At 40.5% G+C, this 13,833-nt stretch overlaps 1 protein-coding gene across 3 annotated transcripts in view; it reads right to left on the minus strand.

The window, feature by feature from the left end:
* Positions 1–423: 423 nt before the first annotated feature.
* The window catches only part of ETV6 (ETS variant transcription factor 6), a 322,433-nt gene continuing 309,023 nt past the window's right edge, over positions 424–13,833 (minus strand). For all 3 annotated transcript variants that reach the window (XM_072653930.1, XM_072653929.1, XM_072653931.1), the window contains 3 exons: positions 12,132–12,274; positions 9,702–9,802; positions 424–3,063 (listed from right to left, as the gene is read on the minus strand). In XM_072653930.1, the coding sequence (XP_072510031.1) occupies positions 2,958–3,063; positions 9,702–9,802; positions 12,132–12,274 (350 nt within the window). In that variant the 3' untranslated portion in view covers positions 424–2,957. The remainder of the gene's footprint in view (positions 3,064–9,701; positions 9,803–12,131; positions 12,275–13,833) is intronic.

Below are 13,833 nucleotides of genomic sequence, written 5' to 3' on the forward strand. Positions count from 1 at the left end.
ACTAGAAGGGGAGCATCTTTTCATGTAGCTCTCAGCCTCTGCATTTTTCTTTCACTTCCTTTGCTGACCAAGAATCCCCATTGGATGGCAGAAAGAAAATAAAAGAACTATTTAGGGTGTTGAATGAGTTTTAAAACTTGTCCAAGGTGACATTTTAACAACTGGTATTATCTGGTGGGGGAGAAGTGGCAGATGATTTCTTACTAGTTAGAATCTGTTCATAAAATCAGAGAGGTATACCGAAAAATGGTATGAATCTTGTGAACGCTGTACTTGAGGTCGGGTCCAAAGGTCCTATCTCTTCCTTCACAGAGTACACCATCAGCTGGAGCTTGTGGAGTGAACATGATCAGCAATCACCTTTAGGGAAAGGTGTTATGTAAGATAGCTGGATTACTAAAAAAACCACACACAAAAAGGAAATACCTTTTGCCATTTATTCTTCAACATGGTTATCCTCAGTATTCTGCATTCCCACAGAGAATGCAAGCAAATATAAAACATTAAGGAAAAGGGAATCTTTTCCTCTCTAATTCTATCACATCCACTTGGATAATAAGAGACTCACCATTTGTCTCTTGTTGGGAGCAGGATTTTCTTTCCATTTTACAGCCCTAAAATATGGCTTTTGGGTAAAAATCCCTGCCCTTTCTTTCTCTTTCCTTTGAAAATCTTCTCTAAAAATATGAATTATTTTCACAACATACTAAGTACAGCCACTGGTTCAATTTCATCCCCTGAAATTCACTCACAGGGTGAAAAATTTCAGGCTGTTGTTTCCAAGTACACTTAAAAGATCTGTATGCACTTGAACCACGTTGGGGTGAACCATATGGCATTTCACCTTTACTAAAGCAGAATAAAGCCAAGGGTTTTAGAGTCTGTCACTCTACTGAAAGACAGGAAGCCTTCTAACTTCCTACAAGTCCTAACCATTCCAGACAGTGAGAAAGCTATCATCTGATTTTGCACTGACCTGGGACATGTTAAGATGCAAAGGATCTGAACAAGACCAGAGAGAAATTTGTTGTCAGCTCTGTCACCTTGATAGGTTCCCCTATCAGGAACTGTTCAAAGAGAAGTATGCCCAGGTCCTGAGCACACCTGACTTAACCAGGAAAGGTGGAAAAGGTAGGAGGGGTTTGTGGAGAAAGCCCAGGTATTCTGGGTGCCTCAAATGGGGATAGCAGCTGCACCTACTGTCACTGAAGTAGCTGTGAGAGTCTTGCCAAAACGAGTGAGTCCACAGAAATGATATAGTTCATAAGAATAATGAAGACGTTTTACTTTTGTGGTGGTAGTAGTGGTGGTAGAGGGGGGGAAATGTCTGTGCTCTTCATTCCGGAAGCCTTAACCTTTCTAAGATAAACTCAATAAATGTAAGTTCTTTGAGGGCAGGGATTAGTTTGTCTTTGTATCCACAGTACCAAGCACAATGTCTTGCACATAGCAGGTGCTTAACAAAAGTAAATTGAATTGAAATCAATTCTAAATACCTAGAAAATTAAAAATGCCCATAGCATTTCTTTAAAAAAACACCTCTCTGTTATTAGTAAAAGTAATAAAAGGTGGGAACATCCTCACCTTATGAAATTACTGCCTTAATTTCCAAGAGAAATAGATTGATAAATGAGCCTTTTCGCAAGTTCAGACATCCCATCCATAAGGAAGGAAGGGAGGACGGAATGGCTGATGATGTGTCCCAAAAGGGAAGAGAAGGAGATCACTGCTGGCAGCTGCTGCTGCCCTGGAAATTCCTTAATTCAAATGGGCACTAAGGGGAAAACAGGTTAAAAGAGGCTATGAAATCATTAATAAAAATCTCTGAATAATGGGAAAGATAGGATAGGGTGTGGAATTGTTTGCCAGATGTCGGAGGTGAGGCAAGGAGAATAGGGTGTTTCCCTAACCCTTCTCCTCTCTCTAAGTTCTCTACTTTACAAGCTATTTTTCATTAAGTCCCCGTGTTTTCTTAACATATTCTCACTCTTCAGTGTTACAAAGGATCCTAATTCTTGTAGACATCTCGGGCAACTTGGGAGTGGTATCCTCTAGGGAAGGACAAATAGGTGAGTGCCCTTCTCCAATGCTGTATTGGTCTTTATAGGTTGGTTTTCAGGCCTTGCATGTATCCTTTGGAAATACACCTGTAGAGTTTCTGACCTCACTAAGGCATATTTGGGATGGGTGGCCAAATGCTGGTACTTTGTTTTGACTTTCTAGCACTTAGGACACTGGCTTTAGTTCATGGGCCAGTAGTTCTCAAGATGTTCCTAGGCTGAACTATGCTGAGAGACGTCCAAAGCTCAAACGAAGGCAGGAAGGAGAGAAGGAAAGGGAGAGAGTAAGAGTGAGTGCCCTTTTACAAAAGTTTTTTTCTTTTTAAGTAAGTTTTCCTCCCCCATCCTCCAGCAGCCAGGACACAATAGCAACAGAAGCAAACCTTCTGTGTACAGTAGAAGAAAAAAAAAGAAACCTTGCATACTCTCTTTCCCGTCAGGTTGGATTTTTATGCCATGATTTGTGAGACTTGCAAAAAAAATATAATCGATATATATATTTCCATAGGAAAGCAAACTGTCATCTTGCCCTATATGAATTATGAAAAAGTCAAACTGCATGTTCATAAAAAAACAGCAACAACCCCCAAACCCAGAAACTAACAATGGGCAGAGGGGGTGGGGATGAGGAATTACAGGCCAAGGGAGATCCTCAAAGGAGAGTGAGATAGTATGTAAGTCCCAGGCTCTGGGCCCTCTATCAGAACACCAGCTCTGCTGCTGCGGATGTTTTATCTAAGGTGTCTGGGGTCCTTTCTGGTCTGGTCAACTCCCAATTCTGTGTTTTCTTCCTTTTTGCTTTCCCTCAATCCACCCTGCTCCCACACACCTCCAGCCCTCCAGCTGGATGGTTTTTCTTTTCATTGATCCATCCCCTGAGGTGGCACGTTGGTTCCTTCAGCACTCATCCTCCTGGTACATTTGTTCATCCAGCTCTTGGGACTCAAGGTGTTCAAGGCGGTCTGTTCGGCCACTCATGATTTCATCTGGGGTTTTCATGAACCTTTTTTTTCAAGAAGAAGAGGAGAAAGATTAAGTTTTTTTCCCCAAAGATTTCTCCATTCTTACACTGTAACCAAGAAAGGTCGACTATCATCACAGGTTAGCTAGAGAGCTGAGTTATCTATATTTCCTCTTTACAGATCTTTGGAATCTATAAAGATCCATTCAGTCTTTTTCTCCCTAGAGAGTGGTACGTAAACTTTTAGCTCAAAGGTGTTGTAGTCAATCAATCAATAAGCACTTATTAAGCATCTACTGTGTGCCAGCGACCGTACTAAATGCTGGGGATACAAAGAAAGACAAAAATACAATCTGTTCCCACATGGAGCTCACATTCTAATGAAGGATATGACATGCAAATAACAAAGAACATATAAGATAATATATATATTATTTACAGAAACACACATACATATATGTACACATATAGATCATATATATGTATGAATGAACTGGGAGGCAATTTATATACATATATATGTGCGTGTATATGCATATATGTCTGTGCGTATGTGTGTATGTATGTATGTATATGAATTGGAAATAATTTCAGAGGGAAGCATGGGGGATGAGAAGACCAGTACAGTCTCCAGCAATAGGTGGGATTTGAGCCAGGTCTTGAGGGAATACAGAAGGCAGAGGTCATGAGGGAGAGAATTTCAGGCATGGGTGACAGAGATGGAATGTTCTACGCAATGGAAAGCAAAGATGTCAGTGATGGATGGTAAAGTATCTGGAGCGGAGTAAATTGTCAGAAGACAGGAAAGACGGGAAGGCAACAAGTTACAAAGAGCTTTGCATATCAAACGTAGGATTTCCTATTTGATCCTGTAGACAACAGGGAGCCACTGGAGTTTACCGAATAGCAGTCAGACCTATAAGGCAAACTGGTGTTGTTTTTGGAGGAGGGAGAGAAGAAAAGGAAGAAAAAGGGGTTAGCTCTATTACTCCAGAGCTTTTTGGGTTAAATCCTTCTTAACTCAACTTCTCTCCTAGGTGGAGCTTACGTTAAGTCCTAGAAAATTTCTCTCATGTGCTGTCTATAACACTGGAAAAGCTGATAGTTTTACAACATAATTTCAGCTATGGTGCTAGATAGATAGGGAAGATGAGGTGACTGCGTAAACTTCAGAATCCCTCCTAACTGCGATGCCTGACTCTAAGCTCTCCTGTCTTCATCTCATCCTGTGACACCAGATGAATCCTTCCTAAAACACCAATTTCATCAATTCATTCCCCTGATCCAAAGACTAATAATTATGATAATAATAACTAACATTTATAGAGCCCTTACTATGTGCCAGGAATTATGCTAAGAATTTTACAATTACTATTTCATCTGATCTCAAAATTTGCTGTGGAAAAGGAGAGGAAAACTGGGTATAGATTAACAAGCATCCCAGATTTAAGAGGATCCCTTGAACTAAATTTCTAGAAAGAAACATCAAGACACAGAGAGAAACACTTCTAATGAGAAAGATTTGGGGAGGGAGTAGATTTTAGGAAAGAATAAGTAGCGTCCCATGATCTAAAATTCCATAGATGATCATGTAGACAGATAGAAATAGTCCTGATGATGAAGAAAAGGAGAATTATCCAAGAAACTGATATGGATACCAAGGGAACTCATCACCAATAGTCATGGAAAAAGAGGAGGGTGATTAAAAAGCCAGGACTCTTTCCACCAGCCACACTGCCACCCCAGCTTAGACTGTTGTCTCTCCTGTTAAGCATGTGAGGGCAGAGATCTTATCTTACAAAATTTATTTTTTGTATCCCCCACAGTGCTAGGCATACAAGCATGTCCGTATTTGGTTTAATAGTATGCCTTACATAAATACTTAAACAATGAATGATTTCATGATATACATTCATTTGTCACACTGCAGGTTACAAAGACTATGTAACACAAGACAGCGCAGAGAGAGAGTCTTTTTATTTGTTCATCAAAACTTGGAAGGTATACATTATTCATGTGATGAAGTGGTATAATCTCAACTCTTTAGATCCTTGTGGTGGTGAACATTATTTTTGAAATTTCCTGCAAAAGAATGCTTTATTACATATTTCCAAAGATGGCCCTGCTAACATAAATTTTACTTGACTAGGAAGGACTAAAGAGAACTTTTGGTTCTCTCTCTCTCTGTGGTCCTGCTGTTTTCAAGGTAGAAAATTAATCACTAAAGACATGACAGCAGGTTTGTGGTATTTTTAATATTATTTGTTTCCTTTCAGGTTCATCTTTGAACACTCTTGGGCAGTAATGTCCAACTCAACAGGGCTGGTCCCATGAGGATCCCTGCAGGCAAAGACTGACTTTGAAAACCACACATAAACAATTATCTGTGTTACACTGTATTTCTACTCATTTTGTTAAATACTTCTCCATTATATTTTAATCCAGTTTGTGCCACCAACTGTGGGCAGCTGATGGTATGTTTGAACCTGCTGCTTTTGGGACTCACTCAGCTCTTCTCTGTTCTAGAAGACACTACTTGCACTCTTTCAACATTCTCCCCTGTAACATTTTTGCTAACAAGTTTATACTCTAAACCTGTATTCCCTTGGTTTCCAAATCTCTGTGCTTGGAAAAGAGAGCAAGTGTTTGCTGAGATGCTTTCTGGGATATGTTAACCATCTTGTTCTGATGGCTTTAAATTGGTTAAACTTCTGCAGGAAATGGTAACAATCCCAATGAATGCCATTTTCTCCATAATGTGGCTCCAACCTCTCTTTCCAGACTTATTCTGCCCTCCCTCTCAGAACTTTATATTCCAGTCAAATTGACCTACTTGTTGCTTCCTAAAAATGACATTCTATCTCCTTGGCACAAGCTGTCTCCCATGACTAGAACCTTCTCTCTCTTACCTCTGCCTCTCAGAATCTTTGGTTTTTTTCAGTGTTTAGCCCAAGTATCACCTGCTTCTGATCCCCCTGTCTGTTAGCATTCCCCTTCAAGTTACTTTGCATTTACTTTTTAATATATCTTATGTTTGGTTATCTATGGATGAGTTGTATCCTCCATTAAAAAAAGAAGTTTACACTTTCTCAGGGAAGGCACCTCTATATCTATATCCCCAGTGCCTAGTAGAATGATGCATAAATGGTGAGTCCATAGAAAATGCCTGAATGAAATTTTGTTAAGTCTTGCTCCCATCTCCCATTTTTGATGTCAATAATTTGTTTAAACTGATTGCACTGGAGCTGATATTACTGAGGTGTCTTCTTCTCACCTTTATCTTTTATTCTAATGCAGTGTGGATTCCGATTCCAGACTGTACATACTGCACATAGGTAGCTGATTTTGAAATGACTCCCTTGTCAGTAATTAGTTGTTGCCTGTCTTTAAAGATAGAGTTAGTCTCCTCACCATGTCTGTTAACAGCCCGGCTGCGCATAAGTGGCTGAGTCTGATATGACTCCCTTGTCAGTAATCACTTGTTTTCTGTCTTTAAGGATATAGTCAATTTGCTTACTATCTGGTACCTTCATAGATGCCTCTTGAAGAAAGTGTTTATGGTATATAGTTTTGGAAGCTTGAATAGTCTCTGAGGTTCTGACCTTTTTCAATTTATTAAAATTTTTTTTTTTTACTGATATCTGTTGAATTTTTGCATCAATTTTATTTCCAAATATACCCTTCTTCCCCTTGCCCTACCCATCTAGGGTGACAAAAAATAAAAAGAGAAAGAAAAAAGGAGCTTGGCTAAACCTGCTGAGGTGGACAGTAGATACATTGTTCTAACTTCCTCTCCCATGCAAAGAAGGGAAGGAAGTACGTTTCATCACCTCTTCTTTAGGGCCAAGTTTGTTCATTACAAAGTATTCCATTTCATTTTTGTTTTGAATGCTACTCTTTCCATTTCCACTGTTGTAGTCACTGGGTACGTAATTTTCTTGGTTCTGCTGACTTCACTTTCCATAGAAGCCTTTCCATGTTCTTCTGTCTTCTTTAGACATCGTTTCTTACACTGCAGTAATATTCCATTATGTGTAAGTATCACCATTTATTTAGCCCTTCCCTAATTGATGGGTAGTTTCGTTGTTTTCAGTTCTCTGCTGCTACATATATTTGGATACATTTACTTAGCACAGTGCCTTACAGAAAGTATGCATCTGATAACGTTTATAGATTGATTGTTCATGGAATCTCTCTACTTCTGATACACTGGGAGGTGGGGGGGCATATGACTAGCAGTGGAATCTCTGGGTCAAAAGGCATATGCTTCATAACTTGTTTCTCTTCTAGTTTTCTTATATCTTACAACTTTCCCACCCCCACTCTCAGCACACACATGCTGAGGTCCAGTGATGCTGGCTTTCATGTTGTTCCTTGAACGAAAGCTACCATATCTCCCTCCTCTGGGTCTTCTCACTGGCTGTGTCCCCCATCTAGAATGCTCTTCCTCCTCATCTCTGTCTCCTGGCCCAGCTAAAATCTCATCTTCTACAGGAAGTCTTTCTGAATCCCCTTTAATTCTACTGCCTTCTCTCTGTTGCTTATTTCCAATTTGTCTTGCATACAGCTTGTTTGTACATGGTTATTTACATGCTGTCTCCTCCATTAGACTGTGAGGTCTTTAAGGTCAGGGGCTGCCTTTTGACTTTCTTTGTATCCCCAGAGTCATGAGCATTGAGTATTTCTCCAGTTACTTAACTAATACTTTGGTAGATTAAAGCCCCGGTATTTTATGTATTTTGTGGTTATTTTTGAGTAGGACTTTCCTTTCTATTACTTCCTCCTGGATTATGTTCTTGCTATAAAGAAATGCTATTGATTTTTGTGGGTTTATTTTGCAGCCTATTATGTAGCCTCTGTGATTCCTTAATCTTGAACACAATTATGAAACATTTTTGTTGCCCTTTCTTGTGTTCACTTTCACATGGAAATCGCTAAGTATCTTTCTCCATGTTGACCTGGATTATAAGAATCTCTCATATTCTTTATAGATTTTTTCTACCTTCTGATCCTCTGCAACTGATGCTCATATATAAGCTAAAAATATCTTCATGATGGTTTTTTGGCTTATAATCACTGAAAGCATTGCAGGGCAAGATGACTCAGTATCGCATGAAATGGGGATGTTTTTATTGTTTTTTTGGTGCATGGTGCAATCAATTCTTCTTACTGGAACCAAGTCAGAGTTATTCCAGCACGGTAGAAATGACCAAGGTTCTTCAGTGGCAATTCTTCACTTTACCAGCGCATTGTTTGAGAAGCCACAGCCACTTCTATGCCACAGTGGAAATGTTAGAGAAGAATTTCTGTAGAGATCTTTCCAGTACTCACACAAGAGTATGGGCTGATGGTTTGAAAATTCAGGTTCAATTCTTGGCACTACCAATATGTGACAGAAAAAACTCCAGTGGACTTAAGCAGCTCTTTTATAAAGTTACAAAGATAATGCAAACTGATCATTAGTATTTTGGGAGATGAGTCAGCTAATACTTAACCAGTGCTTTCAGTAAAAATAACGACAAATAAGAGGTTTCCCCATTATTTCCAAATGTGTCTTTAGCTGTGATGGTCTATGACATCAGAAGATATATCTAGCTCCTCCAGAGCCTCCTTATCACCAGAAACCATGCCCTGGAGGAATTTTTGCCCTGGGGACCCACTCTTCTCATTGGAGACTGCCTTTCCAGAGGAACACAATTTAAGGAAAGTCCCAACCATACTTCACTTTATTCTCTTCTCCATACCCTCCTTAATACTGTCCCCTTGCCTCTCCAGTTACGGAACCATTGCTATTGTTTCTGAATAGGATGTGCCAATCTATTCCATCGATTACGAGTTCCTTATGGGCAGTGACTCTCTGCTTTTGTAATTTGTATCTCCAGCACTGTGCACATAATAAGAGCTTATGAAATGTTTTTTCATTTATCCCTTTAAAGATTTTATATCACTGTTACTTTCTAACACTCCCATTTCCCCTTTATTATCCTCCTTGAAACGAAAGATATAATGAAGCAAAAGAAACCTATGCATCAGCCACTTATGACAACATTATTGTGTGCCTATGGTTCTGAACCTCACTGTCAACAGGATGGAGGTGGGTTTCCTCTGATGCTGAGATTAGTTATTACATTAATCTGAGGTCTGATGTCTTTAAAAACCATTTTCCTTTGCGTTACTATGATCACTGCACAAAGAGTTCTTCAGGTTATGCTAGTTTCACTTTATATCAATCCACATGAATCTTTCCAAGTTTCTCTGACTTCTCCCTATTTCTTATTTTTCAAGGTCATTTCATTCATATACCACCTTTTTCCAGTGAATCCTCAACTGCTGACCACTTTGTTTCCATTTTTTTTTTTGGCTACCAAAAAAAGTACTTATATAAATATCTATTTTTTGGGGGAGGGTGAACTTTGTCTTTTGCCGTCCACCTTATTGGAACATATCCCTATTGGTGGCATTGCTGGGTCAAAGAACATGTGCATTTTGGTGACCTTCCCAGTGTATTTTCAAACTTTTTTAGAATGGCTGGACCAGCCCACAGTTCTACCAGTAATGCATTAGGATACACGCTGGAACCCTTGAGACTGCAACAGCTATGCAGGTTTTGATAACTTCAGTCCTCACTTAGAGAAAATCTACCACCTGGGGGAAGCCAAGGAGAGGAAAGAGAACGGTACCTGAACAAAAGCCTTTGTCCCGGCTCCTTCCTGATGATGTTGAGCTTGTAGTAGTGGCGGAGGGCTCGGGACATCTTCTCGTACGTCATGTTCGTCCTGTTCTGCTTGTTCGGGGGGGGGAAAGGAGCCGGACAAGTCACTGAGGGGGCTGTGCGAAAAGGAGACGCAACACATGCACACACACAGATACACACACATACAGATGCACACACACACACGCACCCCCCATGCACACACGTGTACACACACATGCACACACATATATGCAGGTACATACACGTATGTACGCACATACACACAAATACGCACACGCATGCACCCCCATACACACATGCACACCCCCATACACACACGCACACAAATACACATGCACACACACACACGTGCACACACATATGCATATGCACACACGCACACACATACACATGCACACACATACATATGCACACACGCACACACATACACATGCACACACATACATATACGCACACACCCCCCATACACACACAAATACACATGCACACACACATGCACACCCCCATACACACACGCACACAAATACACATGCACACACACACACGTGCACACACATATGCATATGCACACACGCACACACATACACATGCACACACATACATATGCACACACGCACACACATACACATGCACACACATACATATACGCACACCCCCCCCATACACACACAAATACACATGCACACACACATGCACACCCCCATACACACACGCACACAAATACACATGCACACACACACACACATGCACCCCCCCACGCACACCCCCCCCACATATACATATGCACACACACACACGCACATCCCCCCATACACACACACCTACACACACATGCACACGCACATACACACACACACACACACACACACACACACACACACACACACACACACACCTCCAAACCAGTGCTTGGAGTAGTCTAGCCAGTTTTGGAAAGCTACCTGCCTGTTCAGTTCCCCTTTGGCTGTTTCCATGCCTGCTTTGCCCCAACCCTTTGTATTTATACACATGGCTGTGGTTTTCTTTTAGGGTATGAATAACCTTTCGTAAAACATCTTGAGATCAATAGGGAACAATGTACCTTTTAGCAATCTTCCTTAAATTTGTCTTCCCACAAAGTACTTTCTGGATGGCCCACGGAAATTCCCATGGGACATTTCTTCTATCCCATCAGTCCAGCCTCCCTACAGTGACACTTATTGAGCTGGCGTTTCTGTTATATCATTTAAAATTAAGACTAAAAAAGGCCCAGAGGGGGAATGATTCTTAAACCAGGGAGACATGACAGAAGTCAGAAATGGAAGAGTTTTCTTTCCCTTCCTAGCAGACTACATGTTCAGCCCCATCAACACTGTCTTTCTTTATTTGGTCAAGAATGAAACTGGTTGTTTCAGTCATGTCTGACTCTTTGTAAGATGTTCTCTTGGCAAAGATGCTGGAGTATTTTGCCATTTCCTTCTCCAGCTCATTTTACAGATGAAGAACTAAGGCAAACAGGATTAAGTGACTTGCCCAGGGTCACACTGCTAGTAAGTGTCTGAAGCTAGATCTGAACTCCAGATCTGATGGCAGCCCAGAATTCTATCTACTGTGCCACCTGACTGCCCCTTTAGGGCCTATAGGATCTCTCTAATTATCCTAGAGGCAGGCCAGAGATATTCTTTTCCTAGAAGACAATGGAAGTCCCAGGATAAATTCAGTCAACTGCCAGCTTTTTTAGTCTACATTGCTCCCTAATACAGTGGTGAAGTTGTATCTTCACTCTTTCTTGTGGGAAAGTTTGCCCCAAATCTGCCTGCTACTAACTGAGTAGTTTGGAACACTGTATTTGAACTAATTTTGTTTTCCCCTTGGTACCATGGACTCAAAAAACCCTGCTTTTCAAATGTCATCCTCTTTTACTACTTTCCTTCATCTCCCTGCCTTTCAAAATGATGCTCCTACCACATTTTGGAAAGGATTACCATTTCACTCTGAAGTCAGAATCAAACTGTTACCTAAGCATAAACTAGGCTTTCATTTTCCCTGTAGTTTCTAAATGAGCAGAATTGGAAGTATTATTTCCTCTTCTGAGTCATATTAGATCCATAGAGAGTCTATACCTCTTAGACTGCACAAAAGTTGGACTTTAGTTGAAGGGGATAGGAGACAGGATAGCTGTTTGGAAACATACCTTTAACAAACCAGAAATACTGAATGATTGAGCAACCTTTACATGTTGGAAGGTGGGCTATGATAATCTTTAATAATTTCCCCCTCTTTAGGGCAATTAAATATGATTTAAATAACAAACTACAGAACTTAAGAAATAGCAGACAGACAATTTTTCTCTGGCCCAAGGGAAAAGAACTTAGTTTTTGTATTGATTTCACCAAACAGATCTCTGACTCTTTACCTTGTGATTTCCCCACAGTCGAGCCAGTCCGTTGGGATCCACTATCCGGAATATTTTGGATTCTTTGTCCTCCCATCGAATAAAATTTTCGTACCGGCTGTCGGAAAGCAACTGATAGACATAGTCCCAGAGCAGCCTGCAGTCTATGGAAAAAAGGGCGAGAAAACAGTGGTGACAAAGGCTTCCTAGTGAAATAACACTCAGGGAAAGAACTTTTACGGAAGCAATAATACAGGTGATACCTTTGTTATACAAGCTCAGTTTTCCAACTCACTCATTTTAATCTAAGTAACTTAGAACAGAACAGATTTCCTACCCCATCCCCTAATCTGTAACATCCCTTCATTTAGGGAAAAAGCAATGGAAAATTTAATGCTTTGCACAAAGTTACACAGCTAGTTAGCAGCAGAGCTAGAATCAGATCTCTGGTCTCCTAATTTCATTTCTAACGTTGACATGAACAAGCTATGTGGCCTTGGGCAAATCATTTCATGCTGCTGGGGCTTAGAGGCTTCCCCTAGAATGTAAAAGGATTAAATAGTCTCTAAACTTACTTCTAGGTCCTCAAGTTCCCTGGTTCTTTCAGCAAATTATTTTGGCCACATTTCTGTCACTATCATCAGTCACTGTCTGCAGAGTGTCCCATAAACTAGACTTGATTTTTCATATAACTTCTAACTGGGCAGAACTGGAAGCGTCAGTCCTCCAGCATCCTCTTGTGAGTCATATTAGACCCATAATAAGTCTATACCTCTTAGATTGCAAAGAAGTCAGGCCTTTGTTGAAGGAGCTATAGGACAGGATGGTTATTTGAAATATACCTTTAACAAACCGAAAATACTGAATTAATAAACAAACTTTACACACTAGAAGACAGGCTATGATTTGTCCATCTGTACTGGGTACTGGGTAATGAGACTGAGCTCAAAGACCAGAATTCAGTGGCATTCAAAGAAGTTTATTGGGTTTGCTGAGGCAGCTGATCCTGCTGATGGCGACTGGTCAGGTTCCCTACATGGCCACTGGAACAAAATGGACTACTTGCCCAGATCTACCAGATAGAGAGATACTTTCTATGCCTTCATTCAAGTTCTACTGTGTAGCTTCATCATGGTATAGAGGTGACCTTGAGTTCTTTAAGGAAATAGCAGTAGGTGGCAAACTGGCAGATTTTGCTTGACAAGGAAGGCTTCAGGTACAGGCTTGGTAACAAGTAAAGTCAACAGATTGGCTAACATGACAAAACAGGAAGATGATAAATGTTGGAGAAGATGTAGGAGAGTTGGAACACTAATTCATTGTTGGTGGAGCTGTGAGCTGATCCAACCATTCTGGAGAGCAATTTGGAACTATGCCTAAAGGGTTACGAAAATGTGCATACCCTTTCACCCAGCAATATCACTTCTAGAACTGTATCCCAAAGAGATCATAAAAATGGCAAAGGGTCCCACGTGTACAAAAATATTTACAGCAGCTCTCTTTGTGGTGGCCAAGAATTGGAAATCGAGGGGATGCCCATCAATTGGGGAATGGCTGATCAAGTTGTGGTATATGAATGTAATGGAATACTATTGTGCTATAAGAAATGATGAACAGGAAAACTTCAGAGAGACCTGGAAGAACTTATATGAACTGATGCTAAGTGACAGGAGGAGAACCAGGAAAACTTTGTACACAGTAACAACCCCAGTATGCGAGGAAT

This window comes from Notamacropus eugenii, chromosome 3, assembly GCF_028372415.1.
Source record: "Notamacropus eugenii isolate mMacEug1 chromosome 3, mMacEug1.pri_v2, whole genome shotgun sequence".
In the NCBI taxonomy this organism is placed as follows: Eukaryota; Metazoa; Chordata; class Mammalia; order Diprotodontia; family Macropodidae; genus Notamacropus; species Notamacropus eugenii.